This window comes from Triplophysa rosa, unplaced genomic scaffold, assembly GCF_024868665.1.
Source record: "Triplophysa rosa unplaced genomic scaffold, Trosa_1v2 scaffold36_ERROPOS532353, whole genome shotgun sequence".
NCBI classification, from domain to species: Eukaryota; Metazoa; Chordata; class Actinopteri; order Cypriniformes; family Nemacheilidae; genus Triplophysa; species Triplophysa rosa.
This window is the reverse complement of record NW_026634375.1, coordinates 79,264-101,019: the sequence shown is the minus strand read 5'-3', so window position 1 is coordinate 101,019 and position 21,756 is coordinate 79,264. Positions and strand designations below refer to the sequence as shown.

At 41.7% G+C, this 21,756-nt stretch overlaps 2 protein-coding genes and 1 long non-coding RNA gene across 3 annotated transcripts; 2 read left to right on the top strand and 1 right to left on the bottom strand.

Annotated features, from left to right (window-relative positions):
• psmd3 (proteasome 26S subunit, non-ATPase 3) lies at positions 1-5,858 on the bottom strand. The gene is made up of 12 exons (XM_057328116.1): positions 5,559-5,858; positions 4,356-4,546; positions 4,104-4,241; positions 2,770-2,906; positions 2,501-2,691; positions 1,827-1,930; positions 1,620-1,734; positions 1,284-1,403; positions 970-1,073; positions 588-743; positions 321-371; positions 1-241 (listed from the first exon to the last, which is right to left on the bottom strand). The coding sequence occupies exons 1-12, from the start codon at positions 5,692-5,694 to the stop codon at positions 164-166; spliced, it is 1,521 nt and encodes a 506-aa protein (XP_057184099.1). The 5' UTR covers positions 5,695-5,858; the 3' UTR covers positions 1-163.
• On the top strand, positions 4,589-10,707 carry LOC130550617 (uncharacterized). Its single transcript, XR_008962456.1, has 3 exons — positions 4,589-4,941; positions 7,173-10,248; positions 10,413-10,707. It is a non-coding gene; the product is annotated as an uncharacterized LOC130550617 (long non-coding RNA).
• An 8,150-nt stretch (positions 10,708-18,857) lies between these two features.
• csf3b (colony stimulating factor 3 (granulocyte) b) lies at positions 18,858-21,036 on the top strand. The gene is made up of 5 exons (XM_057328109.1): positions 18,858-19,203; positions 19,331-19,482; positions 19,592-19,702; positions 19,788-19,928; positions 20,244-21,036. Exons 1-5 carry the CDS (start codon positions 19,158-19,160, stop codon positions 20,415-20,417), a joined length of 624 nt encoding a protein of 207 aa, XP_057184092.1. The 5' UTR covers positions 18,858-19,157; the 3' UTR covers positions 20,418-21,036.
• The last annotated feature ends 720 nt before the right edge of the window (positions 21,037-21,756 follow it).

Below are 21,756 nucleotides of genomic sequence, written 5' to 3'. Positions count from 1 at the left end.
TCGTTTATGTAAGGACAACTATTTAATATATATGTGGTTACGGTAGAAGTGAAAAACATCAGCTGTTCATCTTACATGACAGAGCACAGCTGAGGCAAATGAGAGACACGGATGAGACATTTATTCTGTTTGGACACAAATCAAGAATGATAAAGATGAAGACTTAAGGAAAACTGTCATCATCATCCTCCGCCATCTCTTTAGCAAACTCCAGATCCTGCTGTTCTCTCTCTCTTCTCTCCTGTCAACACATACAAATCTGTTTCATCTCCCGTCTGTCACACACACACGCACACGCACACGCAACACAAGGCTGTTACCTCAGCAGACTCCAGGTCTTTGTTGTAAGCTTTCGGTGGAAATCTCATCGCCTGCAACACACACACACACACACACACCACACACACACACACCACACACACACACACACACACACACACACACACACACACACACACACACACACACACACACACACACACACACACACACACACACACACACACACACACACACACATCAGCACTTATTGAGCCACATGAGCAGTCCGTATGACAAACGGTCAAATCTTTTGAGCTTCTTTCTACCTTGACAGACATGTTGTGTATATCCAGACAGAAGGAGATGCGTTGGTGAAAAGCGAGCTGAGGCTCACGGGTGCTGTAGATGTCCATGGTCTCTTTAGACTGAACGTAACCCTTCTCGTGGTTAATGCTGGCCTCAATCACACCATCACGAATCGCCTGCACACACAAACATCACCAACAGTTCTCACGAGCTGTGCAACTACACCACCGACTGCTCTACAGAAGTCCTCTAGAAAGCAGTTAACAATCACATGTAGCTCTGAAGCTTCAAGTGCTGCTGGGGCTTTAGAAGTTGATCTAAGCAATGCTTCAGAAAGCCAGCAAACGTGAATTCATTTAGAAAGTAGAAGAATAAAAGCAGTATAGTGGGTGTGTGTCTGACCTTGGCCACAATGAATTCGGCATCTTCAGGACTGTCCAGCTGAAGTTTTTGTGCAATGTCAGCCAGAGAAATGCGTGAATATGACAAACTGATCATCCTTACACCTGCACACAAACACAAACACACAACAGAAAATCAGAATGAGACCGTTTATTATATCATCATCACCCCAAAATATACACTATAACCATCCTCTCTCTAGACATGTGTGAAAGCCCTCACGTCAGATGACATTCACCAACACTCTGTTTACAGCGAACAGCCAATAAAACAACACGACTCTAATGTGAGCTGAGAGACATGTGATCTCACACCTGTTTTTATGACGTTGTGTCGCAGGCGGATGATCAGCGTGTACGTGCCGTCTGTCTGGAACTTCTCTCCAAACTGATCCAATACCTGGTTAAACGTAGCAAGATTTCCAGCTCTCACGGCTGATCAGGACAGAAAACACACACGAGATCAGTGCAAAAACATCACACGTGAGTTCAGTGCATGCAATATGACACGACACGTGTGCACTTGTGCTGAATACAGCTGTGTCGATACTGGACATCTCAACAATTCACTACTAGAGGTGCACAGATCTGCAGATGATCTTTTTAACGGTGCGTGCATGCGTGTGTGTGTGTGTGAGAGAGAGAGAGCACCTTGAGTGAGCAGAAAGTATGGCATGAGAGATCTCTTGAGAGACGGCTGACGAAACTGCAGACGGTCTGGAATCTCACCCAACAACAGCTCCACTACAATCAACAGCTTATGAACCTGACAGACACACACGATCAACCGTCACAACACAAACACAACCCATGCACGTGTGTGTGTGTGTGTGTGTGTGTAAGAGTGAGGCTACGTACGGTCTGTTTGAAGCCCACAGCGGTGTGTTGAGGAGCTTTTCTCAGAGCATTTGTCAGAGTCCTCCTCGCTTCTGAATACTCCAGCTGAATGGCTTTGATCCGACCTGAACCAATCAACAATGACATCACGCGCAAACCTTCCACGTGCTATCTCATTAGACATGCGAGATCATGACAAATATCATCACAGTATTGCCTGAAGCTGACGTGTCTTATGTTGTTCTCGAGTTATTTTAACACCAACTGACAATAAAATATGTCTTAAAGGCGGGGTGTCCGATTTCTCTTAGCCGTTGTTGATGTTCAAATCACCAAAACAGACACACCCCTACACCCATCTTTCGCTTTCGTCAGCGCTAGGCTCGGCTAATGTCCGTCCTGTGCACCTAACTGCTGATTGGCTACAAGGTTGTTTTGGTACTCGGCCCAACTCAGTTGTCTAAAGTGCAATTCGGAAATCGGTTACCCCGCCTTTAAGCCTTGAAGACATTAAGCCAACATTTCATGTCATTAAAAAAGAAATCATTCGTAAATTGTTTAATGTAAAACCAGAAGTGAAATCTACGTATATAGTCATATTTTAAAAAACAATCAACAAAAAATAAAGATGCAAATTCAAATCAAACCAGTCCACAGAAACATGAATCAAACGGAAGAAAGTGAAAGTAACTGACCAGTGTAGTAGAGATATCGAGCCCACTCGTTGTTATTGGCCAGTTCAGGGAACACAGACTTCGAGACGAGTTTCTCGGCCTGATCGTATAAATTAAACTGCAGATAGTTTCTCAGCAGCAGGTTGAGAAGCGTGGCCTGACCGTCGGCGTCGTGACGTAACGTTGCCGTCCTCAGACGCGTGTGCAGAAAACTGACATCAATCAAGAACACAAAATATGAGCATGAAAAATGTCACGAATTGAAATGTCACGGACTGAACGTCACTGACCTGCGTACAGCGTCCAGCTGGTTTAAGAACTCGTACACGCGGGAATGATAGTAATAACACTTAGCGGCCACCAAATCCAGAGCACGGCGGTTCTGAGGGCCGATCTTCTGCAGCAGGTCATCGGACACTTTCTGAGCCTGCGAGACACAAATCCGTTAGAAATGTTGCACAGACCCATCACCGCATGACATCAAAGCTCTCGTGACTAGGGATGGGCGATATGGCCCTAAAACTCTATCATGATAATTCCTGGTATTTGTTACGATAACGATAAAAATGACGATATATCCATAACGCCATCCACCGCTGTTTTTTGCGTCAAGTGATAGTAGCTGCATGTAGTCAAGACCCTCAGAAAAACAAATATTATCAAAAAGTAAAACTTACCCCAAATCAAACAGCTCCTAAAATATACCTACAGTATTTTTGTAAATATAAAATGTAATAGTGAGATTCGACTTCAAAAGGTTGTAGTAAAGAAAAGTTAAATGAACTAAAGCTCAATAAACACATCATGTCACACCTAAAACTGTATATATTCTATTGTTGGGCGGAAACGATCGATCGCATCACGCTGTCAATCACTCTCTCTTGAACTGTGTGAACCTTCTCTTCTCACAGCAACATTCACTGAATCTGTCTATGACTCGCGCTACAGAAAGAGCACAGAAACATGCAGATAAAAGAAATCTAATGAAATAATCCATGCTTTTATACGCTCATAAATGTATTTACAATAACGTCATACAAACTGGCATTTGTACTGTATGTAAACAGGCAGCAGCGCTGTGTCGCTATGAGAGCACATGTGGGTGTGAGCTGCGCACGGGACGCTCCGTTCATATAACAGGCAAGAAATCATATTAAACTATTTGCGCACGCGCGCATAACATCTAACGAATGTTTAAATAAATACTTTTAGCCAAACTAAATGTTGTGGTGTAACGTATTATGACTATCAACGAATACTTAACAAACGAATGAAATAAATCGAAAGTGAAACTAAACATTAACTCGGATGCATCTACAGTGCCAACCTAAACGAGATTTAGAGCTTTAGTGCAAACTCTTTCTCAGCTTCACGTCCGCCCTCCGCTATACCCGTTTTCGCTTCACATATGAGCTGTGAATGGGTCTCACAAAGAAATACGTCATCAACTAGAATTTATCCTTTATATCACGGGAAGACTAATTCCTATCGTGTGGGGAATTTCTACCGGTATATCGCAAACGATATAATATCGCCCATCCCTACACGTGACCCTCCCATGTCATCCGTCGATGAGGTGAAGACAGCTGAAGTTTGTGTCCGGGTGTGATTTCTCTGGGCTGACCTCAGCGTAACGCTTCAGGTTGGTGAGATAGACCACCAGCAGCAGCTGCAGATACGCCTCCACCTCTGGAATGAGCGGAGCCGCCGCAGCTTTACCCGTGCGAGGTCTGAACTGCACGTCTCCTTCGCTCTCCGCCGGCTGAAAGACACAAACATGGTCAGACAGCCATTCGTCACCAAACAAACCCTCCGGAATCCTGTCGGTTTGACTTCACTTCACCGTGAAAAGCCATGAAGGTTATGACTGAAGTACCTGCTCCAGAAAGCCGAGCAGGAACTCTTTTCCAGCCGCGTTGGATGTGAAGAATCCTGATATGGCCTTGTGCAGAACGTTAGGATTGAGCCGGCGGCTGGTGGACGGCAGAGCTCGCAGGGCGCGGAGAACAAATCGAGGTTCCTTCCCCAGAACGGCTTTCTCGATCTGCTTCACATGCTCCTTAATATCTGCAAGAACATCACAACAACATCATCACCATCTTCATCTTCATCTGCGAGAGCGCTGGACTCAACACTTTCCCACATTATACAGATGATCTGACGCTGGTCTCTGTAACACAGGCTTGATATTTTACACACCAGTGTTGTTCTGTAACACAAACATCTCATGATTTTACTTCTTCAATCGAAAAGGGCTGTCGCGATAAACCGACGGTAAGTGTCACGTGATTTATGCCCAGCTTTTGAGTGAAGTACGGGAAAATGCTGCTGCGTCCTAAAGCCAGAGGGCGCTCTCGTGCGGAAACTCCACATACGCACTGCAGAAGAAGACCATAACACGCTCTAGAATCTAGGAAATGCCTACGGACATCTTTTTATCACTGTTCCTCAAGCCTCATCAGGTATTTTTATGATAATAAAGTATATTTATAATGATCATGTTTGACGGTGTTGCTTTTTCAAATGCACATTATAAGCGACTCAAACTCGCGCTGCTTTTAGATCATCGAGCAGCATTTCTACTGATCCCAGAGCCGTGCTTCACTTATTAGCTACGCATTAAAACAAATATCGACACATTGCATATCGCAGCCAGCTCGAGTACAATAGGGTTTAGTGGTATCGCGATAAATGATCGTGCAGCCCCCGTTTCAATTTTCTCTTGATCTGTTGTGTTGATGACGACACAGTGAACTGAAACATACCTCTCTGATATTACAGGTCATTCATGCAGACAGACTTTCATTTCATTGCGTGACAGCTGACAGTGAATCTCACACTCTCTGACAACAACATCACACCGATCTTATGAGACTCGACTCACGTGAACCTGAACTTAGTTCATGACTCTACGAGCTCGAAATGCCATTTAATTTCGGCGTCACGGAAGAAACACACCTGCTCTCACACAGAGGACTTGTATTTTAGTGACAGTTTTACAATCATATCATCAGTTCCTCGTTAGCCGCCATTATCAGATTAAAGTCATAATGTTCTATGTGACAGATGATGTTCAGACCTTCTAGTGTTAGCTGATCTTGTTCTTTCGCGGTTTTATGCTCGTCCTCCTTCATCTCAACATCCTGCGGTTCCGCGCACGTCTTCTCTTTATCCGCACGCGCCTTCTCGCGCTTCTTCGCCGTTAATTCTTTCATGTTGGCGCTCAGAGGTTTAAACTCGATATCTTAAGGGCAAAACAACAAAGTCAGCGCATGAGACAAACACGGGTGAGATGCCTGAACTGTAAGATAAACACACAAGAAGATGACTGGCAAATCTCACGAGCCGCGGTGCTTTCTGGGACACACTTTTATTCTCTCGCGTGGACACGAGCGACCGCACGCACGCTACTGCCCTCTAACGACAACCCCGCTCATTGCGGTATATAGAATACCATGTGTATTTCTAAATTACGAAATTAAAGGGAGATTATCAGAAACAATGTCATGATAGCTCTGCTAGCGTTTTAAAGCTACCATCAATAAAAACGGGTCATGTTAAAACAATATTTGTTCTTGTAAAAAGTTTCAGTCGCCCTGAAACCACCATAAGAGACGATGATTCTGCCGGGTCAGCAGCTCGATCTCTCTGGTGCTCTTCATGAGAGCTGCTTGTGGATCAATCGAGACAAAGATGAAAATTCTGTCATCATCTATTCACTCTCAGGATGTTCCAAATCTGTTTAAATTTCTTTGTTTTGCTGAACACAAAGGAAGATATTTTGAATAATGTCAGTTAACAGATCTCATCCCCCATTCGCTCCCATAGTATTTATTTTCTCTACTATGGCAGTGAATGGGGGATGAGATCTGTTTGGTTACTGACATTCTTCCAAATATCTTCCTTTGTGTTCAGCAAAACAAATACATTTACACAGGTTTGGAACAACCAGAGAGCGAGTAAATGATGACAGAATTTTCATCTTTGGGTGAACTATCCCCTTTAAAGGTGTAGATTTTGATTAACACCCAGCAAACATTGGTCCGACGGAACCCGACAAACATTTGGACGTTTAATGATCGTTGAAAAGACGTCAGTCCGACACGTCCCGTCACGGTTGAAGAATAGTTCCAAAATGAAAGTTGAACGGACGTCTTTGACGTCACCTGACGTGATTACCACGTCTTTTCTGCTGTCCCTGGACGTCCAAATTTGTCATCTTCTGGACGTTTATTCGTGTAAGACAAGCAATTATGTCTTAAGGTTTATGTGTCTGAAATTGACAGTTTCTAAAAAGGTCCAAAATCGGTCCTGTCTGACCTGAACGTCTATACAACGTTTTAATCACGTGTACATAAACAATAACACATTATTTGTGGATTTAGGCTAAAAGAAGTGTTTTCATTTATCACAGCATATTTTATAGCGAACATCACATTTTTTAATTGTCTTCCAGCTAAACCAGCTACTATTCAAACAAGAAAACAAAAATAGTAGAATGTCACTAGCAATGGAGTTTTACTTTAATGTTAAGCAGCCATTAATCAAACATGAAAATAACAAAAGTACAGTATTATAGTAAACACATATGTAACTACTTTAGTCTTTACATTTTTTCAAAATGTTTACTCTCTTTTTCTTGGTCCCCGACCAAGGAACAACCCAAGGAACTGTTATGTCTGTTTCCTCACAGCACAGCGGCAGGAGACTGGTGGCCTCATCAGGACCCAGACACAGTGGAGAACTTGGCTCTAGTCGCAGTAGCAGCAGCATCCTTCACAGCATCTGACACTTTGTATTTCAGACAACATGCCAATGAAACACTGGAAAAATTCAAGATTATCAACCGTGTGTTTGGTCAAGTGGCTACAGTTCGACACATACCAGACAAGTTGGTGTGTTACGAAAGATCCAAGGGACTGCATCGTGTGGGAAAGATTCCAAGGGTTAAGTGCTCTACTGTTCATAATGAAGTTACAACTAATCAGACTACCCGACAGATGTGTCTGACCTGTCTGAGGATGACAGCGTTAATATATCCTTTAAAAGTGGACGTCAAGGAATGGAAAAGGCCTAATTTGACACAAACAATCATGGCGCTTGAGTTCTTATTTAGTGCTGAATGGATCAGGAGTCAGTGCTTAGCAGTTTGCTCCTCACTACACATACCAGAGGACAAGGAGCTGGAGTGTTACAAGAACATTACTGGCTGTGCGGTTACAGAGTATACCTATCATTACCTAGAGAGTGGACAGGACTGTGTTCCTTGGTACAGCTACACGGTGGAGCGATCATCATACCACATGAAATGATAACACGACAACAGAGGACACGAAGAGGACTGTTTGATTTCCTATCTAATAGCCCCGTGCCAAAGAATCATCACATCTGGACAGTGGCAGAGAAAGTTTCAGCTGCTTTTAGTCCTATGTTGGGAGTCAGTTCTTTGATGAATGAAGTCGAGATCACCAGATTTGAACTTACATCGTTTATGAATACCACGAACATTGTCATGAAAGGCATCAAGGAGGAGCTACGTGGACTACGATTGACTGTGTTGCAAAATCGCTTGGTCTTGGACCAATTGACAGCAGCAAAAGGAGGAGTTTGTGCTGTCATTGGAGAAACCTGTTGCACTTATATTCCAGAGAACGACGCCGATGGACATCTCATCGATGAAGGGATGAAAAACATTTCATTGATGGTTGAGACTTTGACCAAATCTGAGGTTACCTCAGATACTTTTAACTGGGACTGGATCAAGGGTGTGTTTACCAACATGAAAAATTTGATGTTAATTGCGGCTTGCATTATTGCATTTCTTTTATTGACATTATGCATTTGGCCATGTGTAATGAAGTCATGCTGTGTCACAACATAGCATGGATAATACTCACACATATGCTAATATTAAGGGTCAAGAATTACTGAAGCTTAGAGGGTTTAAAAAGACAGAAATACTCATGTTATGAAGTATTTACAGAATGGTGGAAGGATATTTTTCATACATTGCTTGCTAATAACCTAAGTATTATTATATTATTCACTGAATGCACATGCAATTTGAAATTTTTAAAACACTTTTGATCTATTGTTTGATATTACGTTTTATGTTAGTCTATTAACTCCCTATGGTTAAGGATAACACCTGATTGGAGTATGAGGCTTTTCAGCCTCAAAGGGGGGATTATATGGTGGTTTTTCTATTATAGTATTGAGTTTCTTATGTGAAATAGTACATTTAAGTTAGTTATAGATTTCATGCACATCTCTGATACAGCAAAGACTAGGAGTCTCGTAGCAAAGGCTATTTGCCCATGGGTCAAAGGTTATGAGTCCAGGATGAGCACCAAGCGGCACCATTAGACATCTGGTTAACGTTACAAACACACAGACACTTTGAAGAGACATACAGCAAAAACACTTTGCAGATATTAGTTAGTTCGAGCATACTTCAAGTAAATGTTTTACAACACAAAAGTAGACAGTAGTCTGTGCATTACTATATTTTATTGCACAGATGTTTTCAATATTAACTTGTTTTGAACAGTAACCTTTTTGGGTCACTCAGTATCCATTTAACCAAGAGTTCATGGTAATAAAAACTATGTTAAGCAAGGAAGGGTTTAGTAAATGACAATAATGATATACATTTGCCTGCTAGTATATTTTTCTTTTAAGAACTTCCTAAAAGGTCTGGCCACGGTTAAATCTTAGCATAGTAAACCTGACATATACCTGTAGCAGGTCACGACCTGAGTAAGATATAAGGGCAGCAACTCATAAGGAGGATGAGGTAATAAAAAGGTGATATCATGTGAAACCTGATTGGGTAGAAGGTGACGTCTGGCGACGCATGATTGGTTAACACTGTGAAAAACAACTTGAAGTTACTGTATAAAAGATGGAGTCAGATGTGTATTCATTAGACATCTTCAGATGAACTCTGTGTGTCTCACTTTGCTTGCTCGAGCAATAAAGATTGAAACTCTCGAAACCTGGCTCCCCGGTCTTCGTGAATTCTTTCTACATTGGATGATCGATTTTGCCACAACACCAACAGACCGCATAGGGGACGGAGAAAAAAATAACGGGGAAAAATGTTCAAAAGGGAAAAAACACCCACGGAATGAGGCACTTATCCACAAGAACCTACAACAGTGTCCAACCTGCGCGGGTCGAAAGACGGGAGATACCATCCACAGCCATTCGAACTCGGGAAGAGCAGAAACAGTCCTCAATAATCCACAGCGGTATATCCACAAAAATGGGAGAGATGCTCACTCAGTCAGGCTGTAAGAATCCATAGAATGAAGAACCCCTCGGTAGAGCAGAAGATCTCCCCGGTAGACCAAGCACTCGACTCGCCTGGAGTAACCCCTTGAAGAATCGCCACAGGACGAAGCCAGCAGGAATCGTCACCAAAACAGGAACAGAGATATCAGGACAGGGTGAGTATAGCACTGGAGCCTGGACAAGACAAGGTGATTCTAGACAAGACTGGAGCTAAGGTGCCAGAGAATAAACTCGTAACGGACTGACATCGGACAATGTAAAACACAGGGAATAAGAAGGGGAGAATTCAGAAAGGATGATGAGAGACCAGCCGGGAAAGAGGAAAGCCCAAAGGGGAACCAGGTAAATCGGAGAAATCTATAACGAGCTGAAGACAGGATAACAAGGGGGCGGGGCAGCACACGCGGACTCCGAGCACATGGCAAGCTGTCAAGTGCTCGACAAAACAAAGACAGAGGATAAAACAGACAAAAGTAAGCAGTGCTAGACCCGAGACCTGACAGATACAGTAACTGAAACCTAGATAAGGAAATATTCCTTTAGCTTTAATTGAGTCTAAATACAGTAGTTTTATTTGGTGCTCATGTGTATGTGAATAAGGAAATAGTCCATTCGCTCTGCTCTTTTCTTCTTTTAGATGTGCTGCCTGTGGCCCCAGAAGCATTCTTTTCTTTCAGGTTCCAGAAGCTATTGGTCCACATCAGCCTGTGTGCTGTCCTTTCAGTTTTGCCCATCGCCCTTGACCAGTCCTCTCTCTTCTGCCTGTTTGTGTACTGGTAAATAAAATATTAGTTCATATCTGCAATTGAAACCCATCTTCATTTTCAGACAGGTAGAATGTGCATTTGAAAAAATATATGAAATAGATTGAACATTGAACTATTTTAATTGTCATTTAAACATGTTCTGTCTCACAGTTTTCCTGCAATTTATTCACCTACAGCCTATGTATAGCCATAGACATAGATGTGATGCTATGCACAGTATTCAATGATATGATTGGATTCGTGGACAATGCTCATCCTGACACATACTGCTGTGGACACGTGGTGCCAACATATCCAGCTCCAACCCAACCTGACGTTATGCCATGCACCACTGGAGGCTCCTGAATCCAATCTACCCAGCTCCAGTGCTGAGGTCTGTATCCAGTTAACCTATAAAGCAGGGATAAGCAAAGTCGGTTCTGCAGTGCTGCTGCACAGAAGATTTGAGATCCGACCCCAATCAAACACACCTGAACAAGCTAATCTGTGTCTTCAGGATTACCAAACCCACAGGCAGGAGACTTCTTTCCAGGGTTGGAGCTAAAATCTGCAGGACAGCACCACTCCAGGACCGATGTTGCCTACCCCGCTATAAGGCATTAAATGGATTTAGCACCTCATTCAGAAACACTCAATCATTTTAAGTCTAGAATAAAATATCTCTTAAACCAAGCATATACCTAATTAACTGCCCAAATAAATTCATGCCACAATAATTCGCTTAATCTGAACGAAACGGGTTTAATTTACTGTTCCTCCTTTATATTAAGTTGTATGGCCTGTACACTAATACTAGTTTTTTGTCTCTCCATGTCTCATCCCTGGATTCACGGGGACTCCTGAGGCCACAGACCAGCTCAAACCCAGCCTGATGCATTACATGTTCTTCCATGCACCATCGAGGGGACCGGGGCCCGCAGGCCAGCTCCATTCCAGATTGATGCTCATCCCTGCACTGCCACAGACTGATCATGCCAACAGACCCTGCCACGTTTTTTTTAATATCTATGCTATATACTTATTTTAACTAGATTTGTGTGCTTTGCAACAATGCAAATTTTGAATTAAGTTAAATGTTGAAGTTAAAACTATAACAATGTCTGTAACAATATAGCACACAACATAAATTAATCTGTTTTACAATTACCAAACAACAAGTAAAATATATATAAAATACAAAATATAAAAAATACAATTATGAATATAACATATAATTGTAATATTATTATATAATTATATATAACATTATACAACTATATAATATTATATTATATGTAACAGTATTGTAAGTATGTCTGCTCTTTGAAAGTTCCACGTTGCATTTAAAAAATAAAAATACTGTAGAACCTGCTGTCATGGAATGAAGTAATGAAAGGAAATATGTGATAGTTTTTAAGGTCATCACTAATACATCAGCTTGGAATAGCAAACAACACCTGTCTCTAGAATCTTATTTAGGTAAGGGCAGGAAGAAATATGTATTGTTGTACAAATATAAAATATCTGTATTTAATACTTGTAATGTCAATGTATAATCTTTAAACAACCGCGTGGTTCTTCACCCGTTTGAAAAAAACGCTAATTTGGAGACGTTGACGTCACGTGGGTCACCCACACTGTAACGCCGGCTTCACACAGCACGCGTAAGTAGAGCGTGAGCAGCGCGTATTTTTTTCGGCGCACATGTTAACAGATGAGTATGGCAAGCCGATGGTGTCACAATTACGCCACACGGTGTCACGCGTTTTTTGACGGCGTTTTAAACAGTATTTGCGCTGCAAAATACGGCGTCGCGAATCCAAACGCCGTGGAAAAACCCGCGAAAAGTCGTCCACAACGCCGTATTCTAAGGCGCTTGAAAAGCGCCGCCTTTTGCGCTGCTGTCCTGCCATATGACAGTGTAAAAAACGCCGTTTTGGTTGCACAGAGCACGTCATTTACACCGTTTTGTCTGTTGTATAATGAGCCCCTCCCACTGATTTCCACAGCCAATAAGTTTGAACTGCTCTCACCCAATCACTGATGAGCTGAGCCAGACCAGGGGCATGTTCAAGCTCAAATCGGTGCGCAACGTTTTGCTACGGTTTCCGGGTTGAACGACACGTTTCCTGGAAACGGTTTGCAACGTGTGCAACAGGGTTTGAGATACGTTTTCTCTTGTTTGGTGGGCGTGTCAAGAATGTCGGCCCAATCAGCAGCAACATGTATATAACCCACGCGGTGTTAAAGAGACAGCTCGCACAATGCGACCAAGTAAAGTCGTTTAAATGTGTCCGCTGCAGCTCGGTATACGCAACAGTTGAAGATATTAGAAGAGATGTATTTTGCAGTATTAAACGTATTTATACCGATTTCATCAGGTTCCGAAAATTCTAGGGCTGCAACTAACGATTATTTTGATAATCGATTAGTTGGGCGATTATTTTTTCGATTAATCGATTAATCGGATAAAATGTAATTGCATCTTTTGCTTATAATAAGTAAATCAGATATGGGAAAAGTATACACAACTGAACTCATTAGCCTTCTCCCAAAATGTTGTGAATATCTCCATAATTAACACACCTGATGAGTTGATTCAGGTGTGTCATATTAGAAGCAACTGACAATAGTCTCTCCCAAACGTGGGAGCAAGGGGAGGGTCGGCCAAGGAAATCATTTCTTTGTGCCATGAAAAGTGAGATATTTGTCATTCAAATGTAGTGAAGTACAGTAAAAAGTAAACAGAAAAAGTAATACTTAAGTACAAATACTCAAAAAGTGTACTTAAGTACAGTACTCAAGTAAATGTACTTCGTTACCCACCTCTGAACTAAATAAACCACCAAATCAGGGTATTTAGCCTAATATGTACTTTGCAAAGTGCAAACGCCACAAATTGGGTTTTACTAATATAATCTTTAATTTTGTCATTTAAACACCTCTCCCCTTTAAACTTTAAAACTGCGCAGCTTGAAGAGATGCATGCAAAACACGTCTGACTTTAAAACTGCACAACTTGTGCCGCACGGAGAGACGCATCCACGGAGAGACACGTGTGACTTTAAAACTGCGCACCTCGCGCTGCACGGAGAGACGCATCCACGGAGAGACACGTGTGACTTTAAAACTGCGCAGCTCATGCTGCACGGAGAGACACATCTAAAATGGTAATTTTAAAAGGGAAGAAGACGCGCTTGATTTATAACTGCGTGACGTCAAGTGACGTCACAGACCAACTAATCGATAATGACATTCGTTGACAACGAATTTCATTATCGATTATTGTCGATTTTATCGATTAGTTGTTGCAGCCCTAGAAAATTCTTCAAAAAGAAGACAAAGAATGGCCTTCTCAGCTGCCATAGTTCAACTCTTGCGTCATCACAACAGGGTGTTCACCCGCACCACCGTTTCCGTTTAAACAACATTTTGCAACGTTTTGTCGGGGCTGAACGCAGCCCAGATCTAATTCACCACGGCCTTGGTATTAAATCCTTGCAGTGGCCATTGATATTACTATGTTTTGATTAGTGGAATGAAGATTTTTACGAAAATCCTTTTTTCAAGTGAATTTTATGTAAAAAAATACGGCATCTAATTCCAGCAAATTTGGCACACCAACTCAAAACCCCTATCTATAGGTAAAGTCTGTTTTTTATTTATGTTTATTTGATTTATTTGATTAACATCGAGAGTTAAGGCCTTAAGACCTGGACGGATCAAATATTTCCCCCGGCATTTCACCAAGCATTCACTTGAGACATAATTATGTTTGCGAGACACATACATTCTGATGTGCGCACTTTGGATGTTTCAGTCAGAGTAAGATCATTGTTGTGACTTAACATCTTTGAATAACCCTTAACATCAATCAAGTCCCGCACTTTATTTTCTCTAGTACATTATGTTAATTCCTTTAATGCAATAGTCAGACTCGCTTGATATGCAGATTTTGCAGTAATAATGAATGCACTTTATTTAGCCTACAATAAAGCTGCGCGTTAACATGTATGATATGCTTTTTAGTTATGTTTTTAAAAGTCTATTCTTTTTTTAAATGCGTCATGCAGAATCGTTCTCATCAGCAGGTGCATCATAAACATCGCCTACATGGTCTCAGTCTCTTCACGGAGGTAAATGGCAAGGCATTTGGCATAGACTTGGGCTGTGTTATATTTTAGTTAATACGATCATGCTTGTTACATTACAATCATTGCGCAACATTATCGCGTCTCCTTATAGTCAATCAATTTTTGTAATATGGAAACTAAAATCACATGGGCTACTGATAAGAGACATGCATAGACTAAAAGGCCCCTGTAAGTCGCTTTGGATAAAAGTGTCTGCTAAATGCGTAAATGTAAAATCTATTACTGTTCGTTCGTCCTGTTTATAGCACGAAAGTCCACTGATGTGTGAGCTCAGCAGCAAAAATCAAGTGCAGATACGGGTTATAAAAAGATCTCTCATTCCAGACTTTCTTTTCATACTGACCACGCATTAAGTACTGAAATATAAACATAAAAACTACCCAGCGATACAGATAAACAGAACAAGACCAACAATGTAAAAATTGCTGGTGGTTCTAGCGGGCCTCGAACCAGTCTATGATGCTGTAAACGATTGTGAGTCAACCAAGCTAACCAGCAGTCCACCACTCACAGTCCTCAGCCTCTGCTTAAAGGGAATGCAGTTTACTTTTGGTAACACTTTAGAATAATGGTCCATTGTTAACAAGTAACTATGCAGAAAGTAATAGGCAGTACTACATGAAATACAGTATATCTCTATGGATAGGCTATATATGTAGAATATATCCATTCATGTTTTGGTATTTGGCTTTTGGTATTTGTATTTATTCATGAATTAGTTTCCACAAACAACCTATTTTTTCACTTTATGTACGTTAATGTTGAGATTAGTAATTCATTGTTTTTTCTTTATTAATTGGTCATAGTTCGCAAGTAGTTGTCAATGATGGCATTTTTCTTTAGTAATTATCAAATACCAAATAAGGAACTACCTTTGTCCTAAATTAGCTATTACTTACTGCTTAGTTAATCTTGCTTCTATATTAGTTAATAGTATTAAGGTAAGTGTTAATGTAGTACTGCCTATTACTTTCTGCATAGTTACTTGTTAACAACGGACCATTATTCTAAAGTGTTACCTTACTTTTTACTCTGGCTGACCTCGCTTATACCAAGAATGATTTCTGGTGTTGGAAATTAACTAATACAATTTCATCCGATTGCTTTTTTGCTTTTCACGTAGGCAATACGCGCTATATGTAATAAGCAGGATACATTACAATGGGATTGGTTGGCCTTTATACAATTGTTGACCACGTTGTGTAACTTTACATTTCCAAAGAGAAGAAGTCGCTTCTTCGGAAAGCAAGCAATGATTTGTTTAATGTTAGCAAAGGCAACACTGCGCACATAATAAATCCTGTAAAATGATCAGTGGTAAATTGCTCTGGTCTGGCTCAGGTCATCAGTGATTGGGTGAGAACAGTTCAAATTTACTGGCTGCGGAAATCAGCGGGAGGGGCTCATTATACAACAGTAACAAAAACAAGCTTTATGAATAGTTTATGAGATATAGAGTGGCATCAGGTATAAAAAGTAAACTTTACTTACTTGTTGAGTGTGCTCTTGCGTCCCTCTCTGTTTTTGAACCGATGCAGGCACACTGCACAGTACTGTGCAGCGTCGAGCTTCTCGAGTCACTTCAGTAAGGAGCGTTTTGATTGGTGGATCAAAAGCTCAACGCGATTGGCTGAACAGGCCATCCTTAAAAAAAAGTTACGCTTGAATCTCACCGTGGCAGGACAGTCTCAAAAATACCACACACAAATTCAAAGCAATCCACACACGTGTGACGATTTGCAAATGCAGATTCACCAATCCATAAATACATGTAACAACATTCACAAATGTTTACTGGAAAGTAATTCAAGAACATGATTTATACATATTTGTGAAAACATTCTGAATTTATTTCTGCGAGATATATTTGTGTGAGCAGTTGGGGAAAATGTTTGTGAATTTATGAATTGTGTTTTGAATTTACGAATCTGATTTTGTGAATGTGAATTGTGCTGTGAATTTATGAATTGTGTTTTGTAAATGTATTATTATTGAGACTCATCTGTCTCCATAAAGAGCTGTATGTCTCATTTCTGTGCGCCTTCAGCGTTCTTAAGAGCATTTGCAGTACATTCATAGACGAAAGTGCCATTATGTACTGAACTTTGGAAACAAAACATATGTATAAAAGTGAAGGGAGCACTGTAATGCATTTTGCCGCCTTCTCCTGTGTCGTCGTTACAAGCGACAGGGTAAACAGCTGCAGGCTTGATGACGTAAACGACCCCTGGTTCGGACCCAAAAATAATAATATGAAACCAGTCCAGCGGGGGGCAGTGGGAGCAATCAAACTAGGGTTCGGACAAGGCAATCGTGAAACCAACCTGAGATACCACATGAGCGCGCATCAGTACAATGGGCGGAGCCGAGTGGAGCCACTAGGCTTGTTCGACTTGATGCGGCGCCTAAAGATCCGACAGGCGGATGACATCAAAGTACCATAAAAAAAAACATAAAATGTTTGCTTTCGAATCGCTCTCGCGGTACTTTGATGTCATCCGCCTGTCGGATCTTGCGGCGCCGAATCAAGTCGAACAAGCCTATTCTCTCCTAGCAACAGTCCAAGTGGCGGTAAAAAAATATTTAAACTTTACATATGTATGAAATATATGTTTTTTTGCGTATTTTCAGTTTCGTTTGGACATGCTCATATGTTGGTGTTTTGATATATTTTTAAATATATGATGTAAAAAATATTTTTATTTGTTACTGGAAAAAATCTGAGATTCGGCGGCACCCCTAGCCAGTTGTCTGCCGCGGCACCCACTTTGGGAACCGCTGGTGTAGCGTGATTATGGCGCTGATGCAGGGGGCGTGGTTGACAGCGGAGCCGTGACTGTCACAGCAACAAGCAGACGTCTTTCGAGGTTTCCTGTATTTATTATAACATTTATTAGGTTTTATTCTTAAAGTCCTTGTGAATTTACATTACAAATAAACAAATGGACTTCGGAAGATTGTGACGCACGGTTATCTGTGCCAAACCTTTTAAATGCCAGGGAACGAATTACAAAACTGTCGCCACGGATTTGCGTGTCAGTTTTTTTTCTCCAGCAGGTGACCAGACGGGCTCCGTACAGACAGGCTCCGCATTATTGTAATATGAACCATGGTTTTGGTTATTTATACCATGGTCTGTTTGAATACTGGTTGGCTGGAAGGTGTGCATTGAAGTCGTTAAATGCACGGGTAGTTCCTGTCAGTTTGGTCCATGTTTGAAATTAACTGACAAAAATAACTCCTTTTCACCTGTCTGATCAAAAATTACAATGTAAACATCAATAACAGCTTTAACTTGGCAAATGACCATGGTATAAACGAGATAATCCACAGCTAGCCGTTTGTGTGTGTGTGTGTGTGTGTGTGTACTTGTACATCTATATTTGTGAGGACCGGTTTGAGTTGTAGATCAGCGGTGTGAGGACAAGGAGAGTAAAGTGAGGACATTTTGGCCGGTCCTTACTTCCAGAGACCCCTTTAAAGGGCTGTTTGAGGGTGAAGACTTGCTTTTAGGGTTTAGGTTATAGGTTTAGGGTCAGGGTTAGGGTCAGGCATGTACTTCTGATGGTTATGGTAACGGACTAGAGATTGCATTGCGTCAATGTATGTCCTCATAAAGATAGCTGCTCAAACATGTGTGTGTGTGTGTGTGTGCGTGTGTGTGCGTGTGTGTGTGTGTGTGCGTGCGTGAGTGAGTGAGTGTGTGTGCGTGCGCGCGCGCACGCGCGTGTTATAACATCAGATAATATTCCTTACGAAAACTGACCATGGTTTTACTACAGTTAAAATGTAAAAACCATGGTTACTGTAGTAAAACCAATGCACCAAAAAAACATGGTTACTACACTTGTACCACAAAAAAACATGGTTAATTTTCGTAAGGGATCGAATGTTAACTTTCTGATTTTATCATTCATGAAAATATGATTGTTTCGAATCATTGTGCACTGCTGGTTTAATATTATAATATTGCAAGTTTATAATCTAAGATTAAAAATGTTATGCGTTTAGCAATAACAGAGAAATATTTTTATAGGCTATATGTTTCTCCACTCGGGCTGGTAGGTTGCAGTAATAATCGAAACGAAACAGGAAAGTAAATAAACAAGAAAGCAGGAAATACAGTGTGGAAATGAATAAATGGGGAAGTTTTCACCGAGTGACGACAGAAGGACAAGTGTCGTGTTTGGTTTTCCTGCAGTGATGAAACGGAGGAAGTTCCAGCGCGAGATCTTTATGAAACACGACAAATGTGTTTGAATGAATGTAACGCGGGTAAGAGTCACGGAAACGAAATGTTGGGCAGAACGTGCGTGAACAAATCCCTTGACACATGATTCATTCCGAGAGCGTTCCCCAAGTTTTGAAACTTTTCCTGGTTCGCCGTGGGCTACACGCATGCCCCTTCTAAACCAAGTCATGGATGTTTCCCCGGTTGATCAATCTCATTGTGTTTAAATAGAGCACACGAACACAACATTCATGACACTTCTAGCTACAACAAACACGATGAAGTCTCAGCGTCTCAGTAAGTGACTTTTCTTTATTTCGTTGCGCACTGATGTTTCTATTTGATGAGCTTTTCTATGGGACTGTTCATGAAATGCTTTCTATTTTTCGTCGTTGCTAAACGAAACGTTCATTTTATGCCACAGTTCTCGCGGTCCACTGCTGTCTCGCGCTCGTGTATGCCGCGCCGCTTCCAGAACGTGACGCGCTGACGCGTGCGGCGGAGCTCGGCGTGAGTTTGGCGAAGAAGATTCTGGACGACATTCCGCGCGTGCACGACGCATGCGTCAAAACAACGGTGAGTTTGTTTACTGTGTGACCACAGCGGTCGTGACACCGGAGTGAATGATTGATTCGAGTTTGAAGCTCGTGCTGTTAATAATGTCAAGTGTGTGGGTTGCTGGCAGGGTTTGACCCTTGAACTCTCCGCTGAAGCACATAACCTGGAGTATTTATTAAGCGAGATTGGGATTCCTGCAGCTCCGCTCCTCAAGACGATCTCAGAGGATCACAGTCTGGTAAATATCTGCAATGAAAGCCTTTAATAAAGCAAGCTGTCAGGCTGCCGAGGGTCTTGTGATGATGTTGTGATGTTGCGATCAGGCCGAGAGCTTGAGTCGGATGCTGGAGGGTTTAGATCTTCATCGGGACCTTCTGCAGAACCTCTCGGACGTCTTGAGCTCCACTGAAACACTCAAGCTTCTGTTAGCGGATATCAGAGATCTGTCCGCTCAGGTCCAACAGGTATCCATCTATCTTCTGTCTCCAATTCAACACCCATGGACCCAGAATGCATGCTGTCATATGAAGAATGCATTGATTGATTGACGAAGAGCACATAGTCAAGTTGTTTTGTGTCATCAGATCATATTTGCCGATCTCTTGTCAGTTCTATGATGTCAGTATTACACTCAGTGGTCAAGAATGTTTTAGATCTTTATTGATGTTTCTTACTGACCGGCCAAACTCATTCTCAAGACTTTTAATAACAACACAGTTCACGTTCATTGACATTGTGAAGTACTGTATGCGAGTTCCTCACAGCTTTTCTTTGCTCAGATGCAGCAGCTGGCTCAGATTCCCATGACGCCATCCCAGAGGAATATTCCCCACGTCTCTTCCCGTCTCAGCAGTGATTATAAAGTGCAGGTGGCGGCTCATCTGTCACTGCAGCAGCTGCGCAGGTTTACGCAGGACGTCTTCCGCTGTCTGCGTCACATCGCCGTCTCCTGAGCCAATCACACAAAATCACCCGGACAAGTGCGGCTCGACCTGATTTTGCCAAGCGGTTGATATTTTGGTGACCTAAGGACAACAATTTTATAAATAAAACCTAAACCTAAACCCACACCAAGGCCCAACCCCAACCATAACTGACCCCTGAAATCAGAGGGAAATGAGAAGTGAAAAACAACGGTCTAGAAGCACCTAATCCTGGTTGGAAGATTAAACTTCAAATGAACTGTAAACCTGTTTCTGAAACCTGATTGGTTGATTTAAATGTTGTCCCAGGGTCAACAGGATGTTGCCCTAACGACATCAACCACTTGGCAAAATCAGGAGAGCCGACAAGTGCGTGTCACATCCGTGTGTAACTGTGTTGTCCGTCACCTTTAACAGTGTAAGATCAAGCACGTCTCCTCATTGTCATTGTCAATGTAAATATTTATTTATTTATTTATTTAATTAATTTATGCGACAACAAAAGCTTAGTGTGTTAACGAAGATGTGGCTTTAAGAATGTCTTGATTGTGATGATGTGTCTTAAACACCATTGATTCTCAATACTGAAGAATACTGTCAAGTTAATAAACTGTGAAATGTCTCATTTCCGAAAACGGACGTCTCCTCTTTTTGTGCAAAAAATGTCTTTCATAGTCGTACTTGTTTGCTTTAGCTGTCCTCTTCATGAGCTGAAAAGCTGGCTGGAATCCGCTGTATAATCTCTTTCTATTTCACACATACAGAAAGCTGATAGATCGGATAGCCATACATACAGTAGATATACAGGGCTTGGGCAAAACACGATCAACATCCGCTGTTATAGAGGTTAATGTTGTCTGTGAAAGATGATTTCATCAGTTCTCAATCAGGTTCAATACCGCCATTAGCATACAGTTTAGATTGGTGGTGGTTCTGTTCTGGTCAAAATGTCCCTGCCCATCCGTGCAGCCAGCAGGCAACACAACAAACAGATGTTGGCTCTTCAACACATTTAAGTGTAACATTATGTAAAGTGATTGAGACTAATGAAACGCAATAACAGAAGTGGAGTCCTGATTGGAGCTGGGGATGGAGGGGAGGGTCATTTGCTCCTGAGCAACACCATGAGCTGCTGTTAGCCGAAGGAATTTTAAATGGAGGCTGTGATGGCGTCATATTTCTGTAGGTAGCTGAGGATCAGCTGATGCGGGATCGACTCACGTGACCTGCCAGATCTAACGCTCTACGCTGGATTGACATGTTTTAAACACTGCTAAACAACACAACCTAGACCAGGGGTTTTCAAACTTCATGATGCCAAGGCCCCCCAAATATGATGAACCTTTTGTGAGCGACCCCCTTTTCCAAA

Bases quoted from the DNA above. Each gene is read 5' to 3' on its own strand.
- psmd3 (XM_057328116.1), bottom strand. From the start codon at position 5,694: ATGAAAGAATTAACGGCGAAGAAGCGCGAGAAGGCGCGTGCGGATAAA. The intron at 1,735-1,826 runs GTACGTAGCCTC...TGTGTCTGTCAG, and splicing joins CTGTGGGCTTCAAACAGACC to GTTCATAAGCTGTTGATTGT. The intron at 1,074-1,283 runs GTGTGAGATCAC...GTTTGTGTGCAG, and splicing joins ACACAACGTCATAAAAACAG to GTGTAAGGATGATCAGTTTG.
- csf3b (XM_057328109.1), top strand. From the start codon at position 19,158: ATGACACTTCTAGCTACAACAAACACGATGAAGTCTCAGCGTCTCA. The intron at 19,483-19,591 runs GTGAGTTTGTTT...GGTTGCTGGCAG, and splicing joins ACGCATGCGTCAAAACAACG to GGTTTGACCCTTGAACTCTC. The intron at 19,929-20,243 runs GTATCCATCTAT...TTCTTTGCTCAG, and splicing joins TGTCCGCTCAGGTCCAACAG to ATGCAGCAGCTGGCTCAGAT.